Consider the following 25517-nt stretch of genomic DNA (forward strand, 5'->3'; position numbering starts at 1 on the left):
GATGGGGATAACAATTCCTGTTCTCTCTCCCTTCAAGGGCTGGTACAGTTTCAAATGAGATAGGGGATGCTGAAACACTTCTGAGCCCAGTATGCACCCCCGGTGAAGGCTGGTTAATTAGGTATGCACTTGCTGTTTTTGGCAGAACCTTGGCCAAGTCCTTTCCCTTCTCTGCACCCCAGTTTCCTTATCTGTACAATGAGAGGGTTGTACTAGATGATCTCTGAGATCTTTTCCAGCTCTGACATTCTATGATTCTAAAGCATTAAAAAAAAAAATGGGGCAATTAGGTGGTGAATAGAGCACCAGTCCTGAAGTCAGGAGGACCTGAGTTCAAATCCAGCCTTAGATACCTGACACTTACTAGCTGTGACCTTGGGCAGGTCACTTAACTCCAATTGCCTTGCCTCCCCCCCTCCAAAAAAAATATCTTTAAAGGGTTGTACATGTTATCTACATGATCTGGAATCTACATGATCACAGTTTATAGGAAACAGAACATAATCAGAACTGGAGCTCTCCCATCCCACAAAATGCATCATTTTGTCAACTTAATCCCAAGTTAGATGTGAGGATGACTGGGACTGTGTGTAATATTAGCCACAGAGGGTGATCACTATTGGCACTGCCCCTGAAGAAGTAGCCATTTGGTACCTAGATCCTAATGCTTTGTGTGGAAATGGGGATGGCTTGGGAAGGAGAGGATCCAGTTCATTCTCAGAGGAAAGCAGTAGTTGTAGAGGTGTGGGTGAATTTTTGACACCAGACACTTTGTAAGAGGTCCTAGAAGTGAGGGGATTCAGCCCCCCAAATCTCACCACAGACAAAATTAGGATAGGAAAGACCAAAACTGAGGAATTTAGAATCCTCTCCAGTCTGTCCCTGAGCTTCCTTCACCTCCCTCATCTTCAATAAACCCCAACAGTGAGGCCTATGACTTTCTCAAACTTCGTCTCTGGAGGCACATGGAATCCTCCCTCTCCTGCCACCCCACAATACTGACTACTCTGAACACACAAACATCCTGAAAACAGATAAATCAGAAATAGCTGCCATATCAACCATCATGGCCAGGGACCAGAAGCCTTAAAAGGATGACCAAATGCAAAGAAAACAAGAGTAGCCCTGACAGGGAATTATGTGGGAAGGTGTCAGAGACATGAGAGGCACCTGGTTTGGACCTACCTGGAGAGGAACCAGAACTCCCTAAAATTGAAAGTTAGTGGGATTTGGGGGCTACCCAAGGCTAAATCTGCCTGAGTCAGGGCATTTCTGTCTGGAGACAATACTTTTTCTAGGAATGACTCCTTTGCTCCGGTATGTCTGGGGATGACTCAGAGGGTGTATCACTTTCGATTTACTTCCTGGCCCTTTTTGTGTTAGGGTAGGGTGAGGGTGTGTGTTGAGGGTAGTGATGGGGTATAGGACAAGCAGTCCTGAATTCCTAGAGATCTGAGCTCTGGGCCAGGAATCTTGAGGGGCACAAAAGTCTAAGGGGACCTGAGTTTAGGCCTGCCTCAGAAAAATGTCAATTCCACTAAGAAGAACTTGGTCATTCTCACTCTCGGGGAACAATCCCTGCACATCCTGGGGAGGTAACCATGGACAAAGCAACAGAAAACCGACAGTGGTTTTTACGGTTTGACTTAAAATTGGGGCAAAGTTGGGTTTGCCCTCCAGGGGAAAAGTTCCTGTTGAGGTATTAAAAAAAAAAAAAAAAAGCTCATTTGTTCTTTAAGCCATAAACCAAATGTGAGAAGCAGAGTCCTATGACTTGGGGGCAGCAAGGACTTTTACATCCATTTTACAATGATAGGAACAGAAGCGTGGAAAGCTGAAAAGATTAAGTGCCTCTAAAGGAGCTTTCCACAGGGAAGCAGGGGAGGGGAACCTGTAGTCCCCAAGTGTAGCCCTTTGACTGAATCCAAAGTTTTGGATGAGGCCGCAGGTTCCCCACACTTTCGTTAGAGGCTGAGCCTGTTACCATGGAGAGAGTCCATACACTTAGTCAGGAAACTTCCTAGCTGTGGGGCTTAGGAGACAGGTCACTTTACCTCTTTCTTAACCACAGTTTCTCCTTCCTCTGATACCTTATCATGATGTGGAGGTGACCTTTTGGACTCTTGAAGTCTGTCTCCCTGGACACAGGTCCTACAAAGCTTTGGATGAAGGCCAGGTGAAAGATTGTATGCCTGTCATCTGAAACTCAAACTAGCTAAGTTAGAAGACACCTGTTACTGGAAGGGTGGCCACTGAGTAATCTCCTGACCACTGCAAAGGGGATGGAGGGCGGGGTTCCATCTGAATCAGTGGAAGGATAACACATATATTAATCAGCTCAATGGTACAGAGATAGACTGCTGGGCCTGGAGTCAGGAAGATCTGCGTTCAGATGTGGCCTCAGACACTTCACTAGCTGTGTGACCCTGGGTAAGTCATTTAATCTCTCCCCCAGTTTCCTCAACTGTAAAATGGGGATGAGGACAGCACCTACCTTCCAAGGTACCCACCTTTACCCCAAAAGGATCAAATGAGGTCATTGGAAAGTGATTAGCATGGTGCTTGGCACGTAGTAAGTGCTATATAAACATTAGCTATTATTATCTGGTGTTGTTATTATTAAATAGTGAAACTATATCCCTGCTTTTTCCACAGGGGTAAGGATTTAATGAGAGAATGTCCGTGAAGGCACCTTGAAAAGTACTATGGGCACACTGTGCCCACAGAAAAGGGTATTCATCATTATGTTGCTTATTACTGTTGTTATAAACTTCTGTCCCAGCTCCCTCAGCTTGAATCTCTCTCATCTCTCCTCAACAGTGCCTTCCAAACCCTAGTCCCGCTCATTATTCTCCTCAGAGTACACAATTAGGGCATGCAGACCATATCTGGCCTCAGTTCACCTTTTGCCCAGTGCCTGGCCACTGCCAATCAGACCTGAACCCTGACTGTTCCCTGGCTTTCAGTTCCTGTCAGAGTGTGTGCTGATTCTCAATGCTGACAGAAACCTTGCTTGCCTTAGTTTCTTTAGATGTAAAATGGATATAGCCCTCTTGCTTTCTCTCTTAACTGGGAACACCTAAATAAAGTTAAATGTCCTGAGGGAAGGGGGAAGAGGGATGCCAAATACTTCTTAGTCTTTTTCTAGGAAAGCAACCCTATCATTCTGTGCTTATCCCCACATCCCCAGTTTATTTGTCTTTTTGTTGTTTAATGAGGGAAGGGCAGGAAGGAGAAAAAAGAAATGCATGTTAATTGAAAAAAATTAATGGAAAAAACACATGATCCTACCTTGCTTCTGGTTGATGTCAGCAGAGACATGTGTCTGGTGGGAGCTGAAATGTTCATAGAGGGGTGTGAGCTGGGGAACTCCATGCGAGGGCTGGCCAGGCTTGGTGTGCTGAAAGACATGAGAGAGACAGCCCCCAGCCACCCACCTGTAAATATGACAATAATCCAAGCCACTTGCAGCAGCCCAGAATTTCTGGGGCTTGACAAGGAATTTCGTGGTCTCAAAGGAGTCTCATCACAGTCTGGGAAGCAAGGTGGTGGAGCAGGAATTTTTAGTCCCTTTTTAAAACACAGAGGAAAACTGAAGCCAAGAGACAGAAAAGGAATGATGTCAATTTTCCTAGCTAGCTAGCAGGACTGGGATCCTGGCAGGGCTGTGCTGCAGCCAGCTCCAACTCTTCAGGAGAGTCCACAGTTCAAATACTCCATGTGAGCCTTCAAATCTCAGAAATAGGCAATCACTGCCTCAACCTTGATAGAATGTTTTGTTGATGGCCTTGGCTTTGGAAAGTGCCCATAATGCAGACTAGACTTTTAAAGTATGTGCCTGCGGTTCTGTACTGTTCTATAAACATGGTTTGAGTTCAGCAGGTGTGTGTGTGTGTGTGTGTTCGTCCTTCATTGCTGAGAAGACCATACCATCAGAGAAATGATGACAAGACTTGCACTTGACTTTGTTTTGAGTGAGGGAGGGCTGTGCAAGGTCACCAGCCTCACTTCTGCTCCAGAGCCATCTGAATCCAGTGACCTGATAGTCATCAAGGTGACTGGAGATGACCCAGGATGAGGCAATTGGAGTTAAGTGACTTGCCCAAGGTCACCCAGCTAGTGAGTGTCAAGTGTCTGAGGTGAGATTTGAGCTCAGATCCTCCCGACTCCTGCACTGGTGCTCTATCCACTGCACCACCTAGCTGCCCCCAGCAGGTCTACAAGAGAAGGGCTCAAGGAATGAATGATTACCAAACTGGAGGCCTAGCAACTACAGAATAGCAGTGATGATGATGATGGCAGCTGGTATTTATGTAGTGCTTTCTTACATCCATTATCTCATTTGAACCTCACCACCCACTTGGGTCCAGGTCTCCTGACCTATGATCCATACCATCCTGCCTCCTGCTTCCCTTTACAGCTATCCCTTGGCTCACTTCTTAAACTGCCCTAGTCACTGAATGGGAAGTGAGTACTTGCAAAGGCAAGGACAAACCATACACACACACACACACACACACACACACAGAGGAGATGGTATTCAGAATTAATCCTATTCTATGAGAGTTACTGCGGTCCCCCCCTCTGACACAAACTGTCCATATCAACCTGCATGAATTTTAATTTAGTCTTTCAGTGTTCTATGCTAGCAGCTTCAGATTCAAATAAAAAGAAGGTAAGCTGCATGTTTGACCTCTCTGCTCTAGGCCACTACAGACATGGTGCCAACTTGTATTGGTAGAGTTTTGAATTCTGAGTTCCAAGGCTGACTCATAGTGCTTTTGGAAAAAGCTTGGGGAGCTGACCCTAATTCCTTCCCTGCTAAAGAAGAGGAGTTACTATTTCTGGAAGGCTTCCAACTGTCCTCTTCTCTTGGCCATAGTCTTGTTGACTAACAAGGTGAGGATGAGAGAATGGGATGGGGGGGGGGGGGTGGAGCTTAAAAGAGTCATGTAATCTCTATTGCTTCCCCCCTCTGCCTCGGACTGGGCTGGGCATAAATCTACCCCAAGCCTGGAATGGATTCTTTCCCCATATCTGGCTTCTGAAGTTCTTCCTTTCTATTAAGACCCAACTAAGATGCCACCTCTCCAGTGAAAGTGGCTTCTACCTCAGATTTTCCCTAGCACTCTGCCTGGGCCTCTCCTTCATGCTTCTCTTACTTTCCCCTTGTAATATACTCTACCTCTCAGAGCATTGTTTCTTCATCTGTAAAATATGACTATAATACTAGTTATATTTACTTTTAAGTGTCATGGAAATGAGTTATTAATTCATATATGATTATTGTTATGTGATCGGCAATTTCCTTTGTAAAGGGAAATTGTCAGTATTGAAATTCCCTCTACTGAAGAAGCTCAGAAACTCATATCTAACACAAGACATTAGAGTTGTCTGGAACACTTAGAGGTTAAATAACTTACCCACAATCACAGCTGGTATATAAGGGAGGGAAGACTTGAAATTGGCTCTTCCTGAAGCCAAGGCTAACTCTAGATCCACGGTCATGATGACAATCATTGGGGTACCTGTTCTCCTCAAGCCCCTTCCCATGAATGGTAAACTGCTGGAGGGTAGGGATTGTGTCATATCACATAAAGATTCTTGTATCCTCAGAGCCCCATATAAGGGCCCTGCCTTTAGGAGGTGAGTAAGAAATGTTTGCTGAATTGAAAATTGAATTGGATAGAACTGAACATCATCAAAACACTCAAAAGAACTATGTGACTGGCCCCTACTCCCCCGCTTAGGGAAGGGGGAAGGGAGAAAGAGGAAGGATGTAGAATGGGGGGGGGGTGTGTGTGATAGAGTAGTTGGAGCCCTGAGGGGCTCCTCTGGGAGGGTTTCCTAGATGAGGTTAGTTTTGGAAGCAGAGGAAGGAGGAAGGGAAAGGGGCAGGGTTTGGCAGAGAACCGGACTGTTGGGTTTGTTTTGGACTGAAACTAGGGCCACAACCAATGAGCCCTTTGGAAAATGGACTAAAGGGGCCCAGCATGGATGAGAAGCCACAAATAAAAGGGTATGGAGAGGGTAGAGGGGATGCTTGAGACCCATAAATAGCCTGGCAATTAGAAGTGGGTGGGGCAGCTGTGCCTTAAAGGGAAAGCAGTTGTTAGTTAGCAAAGCCACAGGCTTGCCCCAAGCTCTCCAGGGAGGAGCTAGCCCAGCCAGAATCTCCAGAAGTGGGGAGGGGGGTCTGAGGACAGCCCAGTCTGCAGCAAAAGAGGACAGAGCCCCTGAGTCATCCTGAATTCAAATCAAAATGGCACCTTTGGGCATTCAAGGCCCCTGCATCATCTGGTTCAACTCTATCTCACCAGCCTTTACTACCACAGCTCCGCCAACATGCTGAACCCAGATCACTTCATTCTGATGTGTCTCTGCTTACACTGTTTTCCCTTCTCCATATATCCAAAGCCTACCCATCATCCTTCAACACCTGCCTCCAGGCCCACCACCTCAAGGAAGACTTCACAGGCTGCCCCAGTCTTCACCAATCTCTCCTTCTTGACACTTATTGTCCACACTCCTTGGCTGGTGTTTAGCATAAACATTTCTCGCAAAATTTGGACTCCTGTGCCTGGCATTCAAGGTCCTCTATAATATGGTCACAGCTTACCTGTCTAGACAGATCTTGTGCATTCCCCCTCAACACAGGGCAACCAAGTTGGGACAACTCTTTGTCCCCTGAACATATACAGTGTAGTACAGTGGAGTCACAGGACCTGAATACAACTCAAGTTCTGCTAATTACTAGTGACCTTGGGCAAATCACTTCTCCTTGGGCCCCAAATGAGAGGGTTGGGTTTGATGGCTTCAAAGGTCCCTCCCAGCTCTAGAGGATCCTGTTCTCTTTAATCAGACTGTTCCCTATGCTTGGAATCCCCTCTGGCCTCCCACTTCACACATACTTTTCTATTTTGAATTCTTGCTCATCCTTTAAGAGGCAGCTAGATGGCTTGGAGGATACAGAACTGCACCTGGAGTCAGAAAGCTATTGTTGTCCAGTCATGTCCAACTCTTTGTAACCTCATTTGGAGTTTTCTTGGCAAAGATACTGGAGAAGTTTGCCATTTCCTTCTCCAGTTCATTTTACAGATGACGAAACGGAGGCAAACAAGATTAAGTGACTTGTCCAGGATCACACAGCTAGTGAGTATCTGAACTCAGGAAGATGAGTCTTTCTGACTCTAGGCCCAGTGCTCTATCCAATGCACCACCTAGCTGCCCAGAGTCAGGAAGACCCGAGTTCAAATCCACCCTCTGACACTTACCAGCTGCATGACCCTGGGAAAGTCACTTAAGCTTGGCTCACCTTAATCCACTGGAGAAGGAAATGGCAAACCACTCCAGATTCTTTGCCAAGAAAACCCCAAGGACTGTGTGTGTGGTCCACTGTGCTGTGGTCCACATGGTCACAAAGGGTTGGACATGACTGAACAACTCAACAACAACCATCCTTTAAAGCCCAACTGATACACTACATTCTCCAAGGGAACCTTCCCTGATTTGTTTCCTTCCCTTTTCCTTAATTTAATAAATGACTTTCCTTCTCAGACAGCACATATCACTTGATTCCATCCATCTCTAATGCACTTAGCATGTATTACGGTCCCATTCCCATACAGCTAGATGGTAAGCTCTGTGGGGGTGGAAACTGTATCTTAGGGAAACACTGTATGGCACCCAGCAGAGTTCTCTACAAGTGGGAGTCCTATAAAGTTGGTGGTGATTTTATTATTGTCTATATTGTCATGAAGGAGTTCTGGTGTAGTGGAGAGACGACCAGCTTTGAAGTTGTAATCCCAGCTATGTGACTTTGGGCAGGTCATGGAAGGAGCCTTCTCTCATCAGTGAAGAGGGAATTGGACCAGGTGACCTATAAGCTTTACCACTTGTGTGACCTTAGGCAGGTCTAAATTCTCTGAACCTTAGGATAAGATGGCCTCAAAGATATTTTCCAGCTACAAAAACCATGATCCTATGAGCCTGACCCTGGCTCCCCAACTGGACTATAAGCTTCCTGTGTCATATCCACACAGGACAAAGCACAGAGCTAGGCACATGATTCGGGGAGGAGAGGGAAGGGGTGATCAATAAAAACTTACTGATTGTATAGAGACTGGACTCCCTTGTAGTGCTGGGTGCCACAGGCAGGCGGGGAGATAACTTCCCCCAAAGCCCCTCTGGTTCTGAGACTCTTCTGAGTGGAGCTTTTGAATGTTTGCTGGGTCCTTACCCCTGCTTTCCAAACTACCCGAGCTTCCTGTCTCACTCATGTAGGAGGCCACAGCACTCTTACTTTTCGTAGAAATGGCCTATGGTGGCATTCAGAGATGACTCATGCCTCACTGAGATATGAAGATGAGGAGAGGCAGAAAAGTGGGGGCTGTTCTTTCAGGCCCCAGGGCCAAGGTGGTGGTTTTCCTGTAGGAGGGCTCGCTAGGGAGAGAGTTCACTTCTCTTCCTATCAGCTCCCTTCCAAGGCGCTTTGCCGTAACCCTAAGTTGGCCTGCCCCAAACCACTGAATAGTTGACTTGGCTCTGCCACTGACTGGCTTTGTGACCTAAGAAAGTCAAAGGATTACAGATGTAAAGCTGAGAAAGATCTTAAAGGTAATCTGGCCCAACCACTCCATTTACAGACAAGGAAACTAAGGTGTGAACAAGTTAAATGACTTGCTTAGGGCATCATAGATTCTAAGAGATAAAGCCAAACTTTGAACCCAGGTCACATGCATCTAAACTTAGCACTCTTTCCATATTACCATACCATCATAATATTTGTGAGCCTAATTTGCTACATTTGCAAAATGAGGCTATTTAACAAGTAACCCCAGAATGCTGTCCAGGGCAACAAACAGAGGAACCACTAGGCTCTGGTTCCTACCTTTTGTCTCCCCACTTACTACCTCTGTTACCTTAGATCAAGGTTAACTTTTCATGGTTTCACTTCTTCATATATAAAATGGTCTTGGACCAGATCCTATGATTTCCTCCTTGCTTCCCAAGTTTAGCTGGAAAAAGTTCAAAGGGACCAGCCCTGTAAACCCTGGAGAGATTCCTGAGTGATCAACTTGGTTGAAACTTCATACCCAAGAGTAACACTTGCTAACTTTAGACCATGGTGAGGGGTGGATGAGGAAGAAGGGCCTAGCTCAGCTAACACAACTTTTATTGTTGTTGAGTTGTTTCAGTTGTGTCCAACCCTCCATAACCCCATTCAGATTTTCTTGCCAAAGATACTGGAATGGTTTTCCATTTCCTTCTCCTGCTCATCCTAAATATATGGAAATGGAGGCAAGGAGGGTTAAGTGACTTGCCCAGGTTCACACAGACAATATTGCCTGAGGCTGGATTTGAACTCAGGTCCTTCTGATTCCGTGGCCAAGACTCTATCCACTGTGCTGCCTAGCTGCTCTTAGGGGAAGGGGTCTCATTATAGACACATTTGCCTCTATAGTTGGAGGTTTAATGTTCAAGCCTCAGTGACCTACTTGTTCAGGAGATTGGGGTGTGGTCAGGAAGGTAGCCCTCCATTATATAGTATTTCCAAAGTGCTCTACTTTCACTCATTTATTTCATAACCACATCAGCCTTGAGAGGTTGGAAGAACAAAGATTATTATCCCCATCTCAGGGAAAACTGAGGCATAGCGAGAGTTTGACTGAGGTTGAATAGCTTGTCGATGGTGGAGTCAAGGTTGGAACCTGGATCTCCCAATAGAGATATGAATAGAGAGCTTTTTCTTCCTCTCCCTCGACTTACTGTCCTCCCCCTACCCCAAATCTCATCATTCAATCAGAAACAGGTATAGGAGTGACAGCTCTTTCCTAGAGAGAGGTAGCAACTGACAGACAACCTGGAGCCTCAGGGCTAGGTCTAATGAGGGTGAGTCTAGTATTCAAGACCTTTGAGAAAGATCTTTCTAGAAGTCATCATGCCTAGTCAGGGCCTTTAGAATAGCAGGTTTGGCGGTAGCCTTAGTGGTCATCTCATTCAATTCTTAGAGAGGCAGCTTATGGTCTCACAGAAAAGAACTGGGTTTAAATCTGAGGGTGCCACAAGGTAGCTTCAGTTTCCTCATCTGCAAAGGCAGGGGGGTGATAATTACACTCTCTAGCTCGCAGTGGAAACTTCAACAAAAATGAGGACTGGTTGTTTTCATTTTACCAGAAGAGAGACTGAGAACCAGAGAGAAGGTTACAAAAGAAGTTAATGGTAGAAGTAAGATTCAGATCCTGGGTTTCCTGACTCCTAGCCAGAGGCTTTTCCCATGAAGCCTTGGTTAACCATGGCTTCTCAGCTTGGGCTGTAGGGTAGGGCTCCTGTATGGGGGAAGGTGCTAAATACCCATAGCTCTCTGTGGATTACATAATCCTAGGTAGAGAGGACTGGAAGATAGATAATGAAGCCTCAAAGGACTTCTAGAGACACTGGTAAGACCCTGGGTGGATGAAGTCCTTGATAGGAAACTGGGCTTGTTGATTTGATGGGTTTGCTAAAGCTTCTTCCAATGGAAAAGCTGCAAACAGACACTTAGCTCAGGTGGACCTTAGGTCCTGTGCCTCCATGCTGGACCTTTGGATAGTCCATAAAAGAAACAAGCATTTATCAAACGCTACTCTGTGCCAGGCACTGTACTGAATGCTTTACAAATATTCTTATTTGATTTTCACAATAACCCTTGGGCAACTCGGGGAGGTAGGTGCTATTATTATCCCTATTTTACAGTTGAGGACACTGAGTCAAAGAGAGGTTAAGTGATTTGCCCAGGGTTACAGGTAAGTGTCTGAGGCTTTATTTGAGCTCCAGTCTTCCTGATTCCAGGCCCAGCACTCTATTCCACTGAGTCACCTAGCTACCCCTGAGAGAAGTTAGGGAAACCACCACCAAGAGATGCTAAAATAATAGTTCCTTTCTTTTTGTCTTTGCATCCCTAGTGCTTGTTGTAATGCCTTACCCCATAGAAGATGCATACTTAATAAATGCTCATTGAATCAAATTGACTTTCAGGCTATATGAAAGCAGTTCTGTGCACACAGTAGGCACTTAATAGATGTTTGATTAATTAAATGAAATTGCCTCCCTCTGGAAAGAAAGAGAACTATTTGGCTGTGAATGATATATGGACAAATCAGCCAACCCTGAGGTTCGTCATCCAAAAAGAATTCTTTCATTGGGACATTGGCAAGGATACATGCTCTGTGACATTGGCAAACACTGAGGTAAATAAATGCATCTCTCTCTTTAAGGTCCCTTAATGACCCCTCATCAGATCACTGAACAAAGCTCTGTAAGGGTATCTGCCATTGTGTCATACGTGATTTTAACATATATGAGATACCTTCTTGAGCACAGCCTTTAAAACTCCAATTTTCAAAGCCTTTTTTGGAAATAATTTGTATTCCTACCTTACCTTTAAATTTCAAGTCAAAGGCCACCTCTCTCATGAAAACTTCTCTGGTTCTTTTATCCCTCCGTTAGTTATGGCCTTTCTTCTCTTGGACACTGAATAGCACGTGGTTTTATATGCCTCTAACGTATCCTGCTTGGATAGACCTGTGATTCCTTCCCCCAGTATAGATCATGACTCATCCACACTTCTGCAACCTGTGATTCTTGTCCACATTCTCCTATGAATCAGTCAATTTCCCAAAGAACTCAGCATCTTTCCCTAGAACTCTTGACGTTGCATGGACACCAGTGGAGGCCATAGGCCTCTTGGTGGTTATACCTCTAATAAACTTATTATGTATTATTTTGTATTATAATCACTTGCAAATTTATCACATACTTTATATCACATGCTAGTTAGCGTTTATAGAGCACTTTAAGATTTGTGAAGCACTTTACAAATAGTATCTCCTTTGATACAACAATCCTAGTGTTATCACCGTCCTTATTTTATGGCTGAGGAAACGGACGGAGAAGACAACTAAGTGATTTGCCCAGGGTCACATAACTAGTAAGTGTCTGAGGCCAGATCTGAACTCAAGTCTTTGTGACTCCAGGCCTAGCGCTTTATCCACTGCACCATCTGGCACTTACTAGACTAAAAGATTCATGAGGGCAAGAGCCATATCTTATTTAAACTTTGTATATTCCTCAGTACAGAGCATAATGTTGTTCATAGTTCACAGCAGGAACGTGATAAATGTTTATAATAAATTATGGTTGAATAGAATTGAACTGATTCAGTACAGTAACAACTGGTATATAATAGCTGAAGGTTTACCATGGGTTTTTCCATAATTATTTTGTGTGAGTTTCACAACAGCCCTGTGAGGCAGGTACAGTGAGCATCATTATCTCCATTTTAAAGATGAATCAACTAATCAACAAGCAATTATTAGATGTGGAGAAACTTGTGTGTTTGGTCCTGAATGGGCAGAGGCCCCTATCAGGGAGGAGCATAGAATCCTAGATTTAAAGCCAGATGGGACCTTAGGAGTCATCTAGTCCAACTCCTCTACAAATGAAGAAACTGAGGACAGAGACTTGGCTAAGATTACAGTTCAGTCCTAGGTTCTCTGATTCTAAATGCAATATTCTTTTCATGGTATCATAATGCCATCCTGTCTCAGGAATGATCAGATTAAGCCAGCTGGGAAATAAGATTTAGAGGAAAAAAAACCCACTTCTATTTAGGGGTAACCTCAGGAACTGAAGTGGAAAGAACATGGGACCTAGAGTCAAAAGCGCAGTCACTGACTCCTGACACTACCTTTGTGATCTTGGGTAAGTCTCTTCCACTCTCTAGGCCCAAGTATCTTCATTCTTCAAAGTGAGGGGTGTGAATTAAATGGTCTCAAGCTCTAAATCTGTTTTACTGTGAACTTAGTTCCCTGGGGACAGACAAACAGATGTGCTTTCAGACTCTCAGCTCAGGTTCGTCTATAGCCAGCTCTGACTCCAGGGAGAAACCAAACAAATCAAACTTCCTCCATTTATTCCAAGAAAAGAAATGAATAAGGATAGTTCCCATTTCTATAGCACTTTAAGGTTTACAAAACATTTCTTTTCTACAAATGTTTTACCAAGCATTTTTTTATTTGATCCCCACAACCTTTTGAGTTAGATGCTATTATGATTCCCATTTTACAAATGAAGAAACTGAAGTTAAATGATACACAGGTCACACACTGGTCAGTATTTGAGATGGCCATAAAGCTCAGGCCTTCTTGACTTTGTACTAGAAATGGACTTCTTGGAGAATAGAAGAGCTCCAATATCTCCCACAGACCTTGTGGTCACTAAAGATGGGCCATCTGGACCCATGTTACCTATATGGTCTGTTAAATTGATACTTGGGTCAAAGTTTTTCCCTGGGATGAGCCACACTGATTGCATCTGGAAGCCCAAGAGCATCAATGATTGAGCATCCACAGAGTTTTAAGAGGTCCCTGAGTAAGTGATGCTGCTCCAGATCAATAACTCATACCACTTTTAAACTTTTAAAAAAATCATTGTTATCCCATAGGTGTATGTATAGGAGTTTATAGGGTTTTATCAAGTAACAGTTTGCAAAGTTTCTTTTCCTATTCCTTCTCTCATTTGATTATTATAGCCCAGTGAAGGAATCAGGATAAGGATTATTATTATTTCCATTTCACTGAAAAGGGAAAGTGAGGCTCAGACAGAAGAAGGGGCTTGGCCAAAGTCACACAGAGATAGTTGCAGAAGGAAGATTAAAACAACAGTGTGCTAGTAAATATTTAACAGCTAGACTTGGGAGGGGGGTGGGGAGTGGGGGAGGACAGGGAGGAATGTCTGTGCACACTTTAAAATATAATCTGCATGAACATTTTTTTTTTACATCTAGACAATAAACAAAACAATAGATCAAGCCCAGATTTAGGCATATGTCTGAAGTATATATGCTCACACTGAAAATTAAATAATCAGCTCTCCAAAGCAGAGCTGTCTCCGCGCACAACCCTGATTAGAACCTCAATGCCTAACTCTCAGCTCAGGGATATTTGTATTACAAATCAGAGATATCATCTCTTTCCCTTTCCCAGGTTCTCTTGGGACCCCAAAGAGCCCATCTCCCTTTGCCTGTGCTCTGGTTGCTCAGATGGGAGCTACTGCCCCAGGGAGTTCTCAGCTGTCTGCAGTTACCCTGTGGAGCCAAATCTGGAACCATACATCTCTTCCCCTCCCCCCGCTCCCAAGTCCTGTTATGACTGACCTGACACGGTCACCGACCAGATACTGTACAAAGTGACTGAGCTCTCAAGCCTGCCTGACTGCCTGTGGTTTGCACATCTCACTTGTTGGGGTAACGTATGTACGGGGGAAAGTGTATTAGTCACGTCACTTTCAAACTTTCCCTCATCGCTAGCCCCGAATCCCCAAATGAGAAAGTGGGTGGGTGGGGAAGGGTGTCTGAGAGCCACTCTGTGTTTGTATGTAGAGAGAGGGAGGGGGTATGTATCCAGAGGTGGTGTGTGTGTGTATGTGTGTGTGTGTGTGTGTGTGTGTGTCTGTGTGTGTGTGTGTCTGTGTGTGTGTAGACACTAAGTTATCTCCTTAGATTTAGGTAGCTACACCTCCTTAGAAATAATTTGGCCAGTAACAATAGCTTCCTTGGGCCCCTCCCAGCTTGAAAATCCTGTGATTCACATTCCCATATGCACTGAAAGAATGAAATGGACACGAATATGCCTTTGTGAATATATTCTGTGGTAACAATATAAAAGGTTAATTGACATGTAAACAATGCTTTTAAGGTGTGCAGTCCATACAAGATGATTTAATCTGAAGCTCACAGAAACCACTGGGACTTTGATGTTTTATCCCCATTTTACAAATAAATAAACTCAGACTCAGACAAGTTAAATGATGACATCCCTAGTGCTGGAAGTGTCCACTATACCCTACTGCACAATATAGGAACACAGGAAAAAAAAAACTCAGGGAAATATTTGGCTTAAATACTCCCTCTGGCACATAAGAAGTGCTCAATAAATGCTTTTTTCCTTCCCCTTCCCAGATGCAGTCATCGTTTGTCTAATTTGCCAGTCAGTCAACTGGCATTTCTTAAGATCTTGTTCTATGCCAGCTATGGTTCTAAGCACTGGGGGTACAGAGAAAAACAGAAACCAAAAACAGTCACCTCCCCTCAAGGAGCTCACAGTCTAATGGGTGAGACAACCTGCAAACAGCCACGTACAAACAAGGTGATAGACAGGATAAACTGGGGATTTTCTCAGAGATAAGGCATTGATATTAAGGGGGATTGGGCAAGTTTTCTGGCAGAAGATGGAGACCAGCTAAGACTTGAAAGAATCTGACTAGGGAAGCTGGGAGGCAGAGAGGACAGAAGAGAGTATTCTAGATTAAGGGGACAATGAGTAAAAATTCTCAGAAATGGGAAATGGTGGTGTCATGTCCAAGAAATAGCAAAGAGGCCAGTGTCACTGAATCACAGAATATGTGGAGAGGAGCAAGGCACAAGAAAGACTGGAAAGGCAGGAAGGGTTATGGTCTTTAAAAAGCATAAAAATTTTAAATTTGAACTGGAGGCAATAGGGAGTAACTGGAGTTTACTGAAATGGGGGGAGGGTGTGAGAATGACATTTTCAGACATCCTTTAGGGAGATCAATTTGGACTAGATAGATGAACTAGAGTGGGGAAGAGACTTGAGGCCGGGAAATAATCAATAGTCCAGGCATGAGGTGATGACAGCCTTCAACAGGATGATCACAATGTCAAAGGAGATAAGAGTTGGTAAGAAGGTAGAAATAATAGGAACTAACAACTGACTGGATATGGAAGGCGGCGGGGGAGTGAGAATGAGTGAGGAATTGAGGATGATGCCTAGGCTGTGAACCTGGGTAATGAGAGAATGGTGGTGTCCTTCACAGTAATTTAGAGAAGTTAAGAAGAGAGGAATGGGTGGGGAAGAAAGATGATGTTCAGTTTTGCACAAACTGAGTTTAAGATATCTAGGGGATATCTGGTATAATTTGCTTAACAGACAGTTGGAAATGTGAGACTGTGAGGTCAGGACAAAGCCAGATGAGTAAGTCTGGGAATCATCTTTGGAGAAATGACAATTGAAACCATAGGAGCTGATGATACCATCTAGTGGAATAGTGTACAATGAGAAGAAGGCCCAGGACAGAGTCCTGAGGAGTCTCCTGTCGTTAAGTGGTCATGATATGGATAAAGGTTCTGCAAAGGGACCAGCAAAGTCAGAGGAAAGAGAGGAGGAAACCTCGGAGAAAGCAGAATCATAAAAACCTAGAGAGATCATCAAGGAGAAGAATGTGATCAACGTTGTCAAAGGCTGCAGAGAGGTCAAGAAGGATGAGGATAGAGAAAAAAAGGGTCATTAGATCTGGCAAGATTGTTAGTAACTTTAGAGAGAAAAATCTCTGTTGAAAGATGAGGTCAAAAGCCAGACTGCAAGAGCTAAGAGGTGTGAGAGGAAAGGAAGAGGAGGCAGCTGGCCATTGCAGATGGCCTTCTCAAGAAGTTTAGCTCTAAAGGGGACGAGAGGTTTTTTGAGAATGGAAAGAGATCACTTGTGCATGTAGAGAGGGTTGCCTTGGCAGGGAGAAGGGTCACCACTTCATAGGAGGTGGGTCAAGGAAAAGGTAAAGACAGAAGGAAGTGAGGAATATAAAATAAGAAAGAGGGGGCTCTCAGTGAATGGTCTCAGCTGTGGTCATTATGGGGCACACATCTTCTTGATGGGCCATGTGAGGGGGTGAGTGGGGGTGCCATCCTTAGTGCTTCTTGTGGTTTACCTATCATGAGAAGAGAAGAGAGTCTTAGATTGGGAGTTAAGAGACTCCCAGATTAGTTTTGCCAACAATTGTGCTCCAGGATCTTGGGAAAACCAAGCCCCTTTCTCAACTTTGGGTTGCTATTTTCTTGTTTGTTAAACAAGGAACTTGGAATAGCAGATGTTTCAGGTCCCTTTTAACCCTGACACACTGTGAATCTGAAATCAAACATCTGAGGCTGTTCTTAGCATATGACTTTTGGTGAGAAAATTTCTGGTGTCATGGAAGAGTGGGAGAACAATTTATCTAGAGTTCCTGTTTCTACTACCCATTTTGGACTTCACGTGTACTATCTGGCATTTTAAGTGGCAAAACGTTTTCATGTGTGTCTTCCTTGTCCATATACGCTGTAAACTCCTAAGGAGGCAGACACTAAAAGATATATTGAAGCTTCTTTGGTGTTTCCCCTACAGGGTCCAGCATAACTCGAGTTTGATAAGGACTTGACCAGTACCCATTCAAAAATATTACAGCATATGGGCCCAAGTCAGGAAAAGGGAAACAGAGAATTTTATAATAGCACTTACCCTTCTAGGATAAAGTGAGATAATATTTGTGAATGCTTTGTAATATTTAAATTCTATTATTATTATAATCTCTGTGAGAGGAAATGTTCCTTTACTGGGCAATCCTCACGGGCCTGTGCTCCTCTTCATGGTCATGCACTAGCGGAATGACCACTGGCAAGTTTTTGACATCCTTTCATTTTTAGTTTCTTCATTTTAACATCTCTAGCTTTCTCTAAGGTTCAGCTCAAGCACCATGTCAATCAACCAATTAGTATTTACGAAGTGCCTATTATATACCAAGGCAGCTAGATGGTGCAGTGGGTAGAGCCACTAGCAATGGAGTCAGGAAAACTCATCTTGAGTTCAAATGTTGCCTAAGATACTAAGGGTGTGATCTTGGGCAAATCACTTAGCCCTATTTGCCTCAGTTTCTTCATCTGTAAAAAATTAGCTGGAAAAGGAAATGGCAAACCATTCCAGTATCTTTGCCAAATGAGGTCATGAAGAGTTGAAGGTCAGACATGACTGAAACAACTGAACAAGAACTACAAATGTGTCAGGCATTATGCCATGTGCTGGGGATACATGAGACCTTTTCTAATACCTATGGCTAGCTGGAGTCTCTCTGACAAAAACTACCTTCTCTTTGTATATATTTTGTATTTACATTTTATGAGCACATATGTTCTTCTCAGTGGGCTTCTGCAAAACTTTTCCCAACAGAATTCAAGCTCTGTGCAAGCAGAGAATGTTTTAATTTTGTCTTTGTATGAAAGATATCTAGCATAGTGACCGGCACATAGTAGGTGCTTAATAAATGGTGTTTGATTGTTCTTTAAAGTGGATGTAATAATACTCGAGTACCTGTATTATGGGGTTGTTGCAAATTCTAATGTATGTAAAAGCCCTCTGCAAACCTTAAGGCACCAGAGCAATGTGAATTTGATATAACAGTTTATATTGTATCCTCTTCTGAGGAACCTCTGCAGAATTGATGAGGACCAATTAATGAACGGGCCAGCCAAGAATAACCACTTGTGCCAGCTCAGTAACTGGATCAATGGCAAGGCTAGAAGGCTAGAAGCAGAAAGGGGACCTGAAGTTCTACGAGCCTAAGTAACATATTTGGCAGCAGGCTGATCTATGAAATGCTACTGCTCAGGCTTGATCCCTCACTGTACTTGCCTGGCTGAGAAGGCAAGGTATATCCAAACCCAGGACACCCAGGCATTTCTGAAAATAGAGACAAAGACAGGTGGCTGCCACTCAAGAAGAAAGACATAAAAGAATTAGAGTTAGGCTGGACTGTCTACCCTGGCCTGCAGAGGACAGATCCCATTTGGATAACCCAGACCATTGTGGCATAATAGGAAGGCAACTTATTAATACCACTTATTAAACTGACCACACAAAAGAAACAACTACCCACCGTCCTGCCCTCAAATCATACTCCGTACATGTGAGGCTGAGTGTGCTGTGTGGCAGCTGAACAGAGGACAGAAAGGAAGAGCCTTTTGGATTACCCTTGCCCTGTCTACTGTATTCTGTCTTTTAGAGCTTAACCTCTGCTCCTTGCTCCTAGGTCAACTTCAGAATGAAGCGCCACCCTTTTTTTTTGCCACCACTAGCTCTGAACTCCTGCAGCATTTCCTGTCTATGCTGCTCACCTGATACAACCTTATACTGTTTTGTGATTTAATCATTTCATGAGTTGTCTTATCTTTTCCCCAGTCTGTGAATTCCCCAGGCAGAGGGCCCATTTATTTCTGGTCTCTCCTAGACTCTGAGCTCCTAAGGGTACCCCCCACCGCATCTCCTCTGTGTCCTTTAAACTGAGCTCCCTAAAGTCAGTATTTTTTTCTGTCTCCTCTACATCGTGACATCCTTTAGGGCAGGCCTATGGGCCCTTTCTTCTCTCTCTCTACTCAGACTATGAATTCCTTAAGACCGGAGCCTAAATTTGTTCCTTCTCTGTTTCCTCCACAATATAGCCAAGTGCAGGGCCAAGAACACCAGCTTCATAGTATCTCAAGGGAAGTAAATCAAATTGAGTGGAAGACTTCCTTGTGGTAAGGAGGACCCTGACCAGCTCTCTCTAGTGGATCCCATGCCAGCAACCACAAAGATAGATGCAGTTGGCTGAGCTTGGCTCTGGCCAGCGGATGGAAATGATGCAAATGTCTGCGAACATTTCTCAGTACAATGATTGGCACAGCAACAGAAAACAGGAAGTCGTGGGGTAGCCATTAAATTTCTTTGTGTTTGTTTTTTTTTTTCACCAGGCAGTTTCCATTGTTTGTTGAAATGATCTTTGTTCTCTGAGGATGGAGCTTCTATTGGGTCAATATTTCATGTGCCTTTTTAGGGGAAAAACAAAAAAGAGAAAGAAAAGCATAAAAGTGTCACTACTTAAAAGAATTAAAGAAATTTGTTCAGGCTGATCTGGAACTCATAGTGTCTCAATTGTCCCAATAAAAGACAGTTGGAAGTTTTTGACTCTGAATCAGGCAAACAAATAATTTATCTACCATGAGCACAAGCTCAGGGGTCACTGACCAATAGAGATACACCACATCCTTTTCCACTATACAGTGGCCTCGAGCAGGAATAGCAGTAAAGCACCAGGGCTATCCCTTCACCTGACTGAGAAGGTGCTAAAAAGTTCATCTTTCCTATAGAATTCTAACAGAATTTAAATTTCTTGAGGGTAGAGACTTTCATATCTATCTTTGAATTCTCAGTCCCTTCACACACTAGGTGCTTTAAAAATCCCTGTTGCCTGATTGATTAGTTTGGTGAGGATCCATTCTTTCCTGAGTCCGTTCTCCCTCCTATCCCTCTCTTTCCTCTGATTCATTCCTGCTTTCCACTGACTACCAGCTAAATAGTTGGGTGTCTGCTTGAATATGCTCGCTGTGGATGATACTGAGCTATGTAAGTGCTCAAAGAGAAAGATTATTTGTATTGTACAAAGAATTAACTATTTGTTTAAAAATCTTTGAAAGGATATTTTTGAAAAGCTATCACTCCCAGAAGTTCACCAAGTTTTTTTAAGCATATGAGGCAGTATGGTGTAGCAGACCTTGAAGTCAGAAGTTACAGCCCTAACATTAGCTTCGTGACCCACATGACACAACTCCTCCAAGCCTTAGTTTCCTATTCTGTAGAATGATGATCTTTCTGTAAGGTCCTTTCTAAATCTTTATCTTCAATAATGACTGGAGAGCTGAACTTTGCATGAATGAACATAATGAAGACTGTTGTTGGTGAATCAAATGGGAACATGGCCATGGCTTTCAGGATAGGCAAATAGTTCCACTTAGCATTGATTATTGGGAGTGTTATCTTTGATAAGATTCACCTGACTCCTCTAAAGTCTAAAAATATTTATTTGATGCTTAATGTAAATTAGGAACATAAATACGGACTTTCAAAAAGCCCTATCTCCTAAACCTAATGTAGTCAAGATATTCAAATGGCAAAATCAGTTAAGAGTCAGAGGACCAGGATTTGAATTCTGGCTCTACTATTTACAAAATTCCTATGTACTTTAAGCAAATCCTATTCTCTGGGCCTCCATTTCCTCATCTGGAAAATGAAGTTTGGACTAGATAATTTCTAAGGTCCCTTTCAGATTTAAGCCCTGCGCTGGGAAGAATTGATGTAAGACAATCACTTACCAAATGCCAGGATTAGCTTATTACATTCTAAAACTTTGACTTGTGTTTCAGGAATAAATCAGTCCTTCAATAGATATTATGAGTTCTCTACTATGGTAGAGAAAAGACTCATCCATCTTGAATAGGTTGTGGCCACTACAGGGTTCAAGTTAGGCAGCTCTGACAGAAAAGTCAGAGAAAGCAGAGATAAAGTCCAGGGCCTTGTCTGAAATGAATGCTTCTCGGAGTTCCCAAAAGCTCCATCTTTGGGGTATGCAAGCCTGACAATACAACACTTTAGATGAGAGACTCATCTTGCTTCCTCATTCTAGTGGAGCAGGAGCCTAAGGGATTAGGACTAGGCCACAGCTACGACCTGCCTGGGAGAAATCCTCAGAGAGAACCAAATCCTCTGGGAAAACAAAATCAATACTTTAATTAACAAGTAAAAATAGCTTGTCAGTCTCACTCTCCTGGTGCATCAAATCCCATGGCTCCAATGGAACTCCATTCTGATCTCCTGCAGAAAGCTGGTACAGAAGTAGGAAGATATCCAACACCAACTGCCAAAGCTATTATTGTGAACAGTTTACAGACTGAAGGCTTCCATTTTTCTCCCTTTTCCAAGCACTTGAAAGAAAGATGTAAAAACTGTATGGTTCCCATTGCCTGACCTATCACTTACCGTTTTGACTTTGGAAACACCAGAGACTGAAGCTAATGTTGAGAAAGATAGGAGAGGATCAACAGCAAAATTTTAGTCAATAAATTCTCTGCCAAAAGTTCTTGTTTTCTTTAGTCTGTTATAGGACTAGTAAGTAGAAGCTTCAGAGAGACATCTTATGGTGAACTGGAATTAAACAGACCTAGCCAAAAATGGAATGATTTGCTTTAAGAGTTAATAAATTCCCTGCCTCTGGAGGCATCCAAGCAGAAGATAAAGGGCCAGTTTTCAGGAATGTTGTAGACAGGATTCCTACTCAGATATGGATTAACCCACATCTCCCCACATGCCTTCTCACACCGAGGTGCTAGGATTCGATGATCTTCCTTAAAGAAAGAATCCATTTAGTCCACCCTCTGGGAAGCTTTAGATTAGTCCTAAAGGTAGGACTCACCACTGTTCTCACTGACCTTCCAACATTTTTAGGAAACCTAGTGGAAAGTTCTCTCCAAATAGGTAGATAGTCTGAGGGAAACTGATTATACCTTTTCCAACGAATTAGCTGCTCTAACTTTCTGAAGGCAATTGATCAGACTTGGGTCCTTTACCAAAAGGACCTTATTCCTTATGTGACCTTGGGCAAGTCATTGAACCTTGGAGTCCTCGTATGTAAAAAGAAGGGGCTGGATTAGTTGGCCTCTGAAGCTTCTTTTAACTCTAGATCTATGATCCTTGTCATGGGGATTCTCCTTCCCACAAAGCTGTAGTAACCCATGGATCAGAGATCCAAAGCTAGTACTAAGCTGTTCTAAGGGACTACCAGTCACAGTCACTGAGATAGGACAGTGCTACATCAGTGATCAGTGTTCCCTGCGTTATCTGCTGTGGGCACAGATCTCAGGATGGTGTCAGGGCATCAGCAATGCCCTCTTGTCATCATGTCCATTTTTCCACACTGTTCTTTGCCTTCTTCTCTCAGGCCCCTTAACAGGGTGCCTGGTACTTGAGCAAGAGGTCAGCCCAATCAGCTCAAATACATAAGAACATACAGATAACAGAGGTGGGTAGGCTTCTTTGATTCAGATGTAATTTCAGGAGTAGAAGTGCAGGCATGTAGAGAGGAAAGGAGTCTCAGGGACTGTTCCTGATATGAGCTAATCAGTTAAAGCCTAAGGGGTAATGCAAAACTTCCAGTCTCAGCAAAACTGTACTAGTGGGGGACCTCAACTCCAGCCCCTCAGAACTATAAATCTAAGCACAAAATAAACAAGAAAGAAGTTAAGCAGGTAAATAGAATTTTAGAAAAGTTAGATATGGTCAACCTCTGGAGAAAACTGAATAGGAGTAGAAAAGAATAAATACTTTTCTCCACAGTACACGGCAGCTACACACAAAACGACCATGTACTAGGGCATAAAAACCTCACAATCCAATGCAGAAAGGCAGAAATGTTAAATGTATCCTTTTCAGATCATGATGCAATGAAAATTACATGTAATAAAACACCATAGAAAGACAGACTAAAAATTAATTGGAAACTAAATAATGTAATCCTAAAGAATGAGTGAGTCAAACAACAAATCATAGAAATAATCAATAACTTCACCAAAGAGAGTAACAATAATGAAACAACATACTAAAACTCATGGTATGCAGCCAAAGTGCTTACATGAATAAAAGAGAGAAAGAAGAGATCAATGAATTAGGCATGCAACTAAAAAAGCTAGAAAAAGAACAAATTAAAAATCACCGATTAAAGACCAAATTTGAAATTCTGAAAATCAAAGGAAAGATTAATAAAATTGAAATTAAGAAAACTATTAAACTAATAAATAAAACTAAGAGCTGATTTTATGGAAAAAACTGCAATAAAATAGATAAACTTTTGGTTAATTTGATTTTAAAAAGCAAAGAAAACCAAATTACTAGTATCAAAAATGAAAAGGATGAATTCACCACCAATGAAGAGGAAATTAAAAAAATAATTAAGAGCTATTTTGCCCAACTGCATGCCAATAAATCTGACAATCTAAATGAAGTAAGCGAATATATATAAAAATATAAATTGTCCAGAATTTTCCAGAAGAGGAAATAAAATACTAAAATAGGTCCATTTTAGAAAAAGAAATTGAACAGGCCATCAATGAATTCCCTAAGAAAAAAATCTTCAGGGCCAGGTGGATTTACAAGTGAATTCTATCAAACATTTAAAGAATAATGAATTCTAATACTATATAAACTATTTGAACAAATAGGCAAAGAAGGAGGCCTACCAAATTCTTTTTATAAAACAAAGATGGTGCTGATACCTAAACTGGGAAGAGACAAAACAGGAAAAGAAAATTATAGACAAATTTCCCTAATGAGTATAGATGCAAAAGTTTTAAATAAAACATTAACAAAGAGATTGTGGCAACTTATTATGAGGATAATACACTATGACCAGGTAGAATTTATATCAGGCATTCAAGGCTGGTTCAATATTAGGAAAACTATCAGAATAATTGACCACATCAATAACAAAAATCATATGATTATTTCAATAGATGCAGAAAAAGCTTTTAACCAAATACAATACCCATTCCTATTAAAAACACTAGAGAGCATAGAAATAAATGGAGTTTTCATAAAAATGATAAGTAGTATCTATTCAAAACCATCAACAAGCATTATATTAATGGGGATAAGCTAGAAACATTTCCAGTAAGATCAGGGGTGAACCAGAGATGTCCATTATCACCACTATTATTCAGTATTGCACTAGAAATGCTAGCTTTGGCAAGAAAAGAAAAAGAAATTTAATGAATTAGAAAGGCAATGAAGAAACTAAGCTATCACTCTTTGAAGATGATATAATGGTATACTCAGAGAATCCTAAAGAATCAACTAAAAACTACTTGAAATAATTAACAACTTTAGCAAAGTTGCAGGATATAAAATAAATTCACAGAAATCATTGACATATATTACTAATGAAGCCCAGCAGCAAGAGATAGAAAAAGAAAAATCCATTTAAAGTGACTGTAGACAACACAAAATATTTGGGAGTCTGCCTGCCAAGACAAACACAAAACACTTTTCACACAAATAAAGTCAGATCTAAATAACTGGAAAAGTATCAGTTGTTCATGGGTAGACCAAGCTAATATAATAAAAATGACAATTCTACCTAAATTAATTTACTTATTCAGTGCCATACCAATCAAACTACCAAAAATTATTTTATAGAGCTGGAAAAATAAAAACAAAATTCATCTGGAAAAATAAAAGTTCCAGAATATGAAGGGAATTAATGAAAACAAATGCAAGGGAAGGTGGCCTAGCCATAGCAGACCTAAAACTGTATTATAAAGCAGCAATCATCAAAACTACTTGGTAATGGCTAAGAAATAGAGGGGTGGGATCAGTGGAATAGGTTAGGTACACAAGACACGGTAGTTAATGACTATAGTAATCTATGATTTGATAAATCCAAAGACTCCAGCTTCTGGGATAAGAACTCACTATTAGACAAAAACTGCTGGGAAAACTGGAAAATAGTATGGCAGAAAGTAGGCATAGACCAACAAATTACACCATATACCAAGATAAGAATTTAATTCCAAACAAGAGATAGAGAACATTATGAAATACAAAATAAATAATTCTGATTACATTAAATTAAAAAGGTTTTGCATAAGTAAAGTCAATGCAACCAAGATGAGAAGGAAAACCGGAAGCTGGGAAACAATTTTTACAGTTAATATCACTGATAAAGGCCTCATTTCTAAATAGATAGAGAACTGAATAAAATTTATAAGAACACAAGTCATTACCCAATTGATAAATGGTCAAAGGATATGAAGAGGCAGTTTTCAGATGAAGAAATTAAAACTATCCATAATC

General features: G+C 42.1%; 1 protein-coding gene across 14 annotated transcripts in view; it reads right to left on the bottom strand.

Moving 5' to 3' along the window:
* The window catches only part of TCF7 (transcription factor 7), a 126144-nt gene that overhangs the window by 35026 nt on the left and 65601 nt on the right, over window positions 1-25517 (bottom strand). For 13 of the 14 annotated variants that reach the window (XM_072629945.1, XM_072629947.1, XM_072629954.1 and 10 more), the window contains exon 4: window positions 3292-3400. In XM_072629945.1, coding sequence (XP_072486046.1) covers window positions 3292-3400 — 109 coding nt within the window. Of the gene's footprint in view, window positions 1-3291; window positions 3401-8108; window positions 23390-25517 lie in introns of those variants that run through there. The other variant, XM_072629950.1, reaches the window with a different exon arrangement.

Source organism: Notamacropus eugenii, chromosome 1 (genome assembly GCF_028372415.1).
Source record: "Notamacropus eugenii isolate mMacEug1 chromosome 1, mMacEug1.pri_v2, whole genome shotgun sequence".
Lineage (NCBI taxonomy): Eukaryota > Metazoa > Chordata > Mammalia > Diprotodontia > Macropodidae > Notamacropus > Notamacropus eugenii.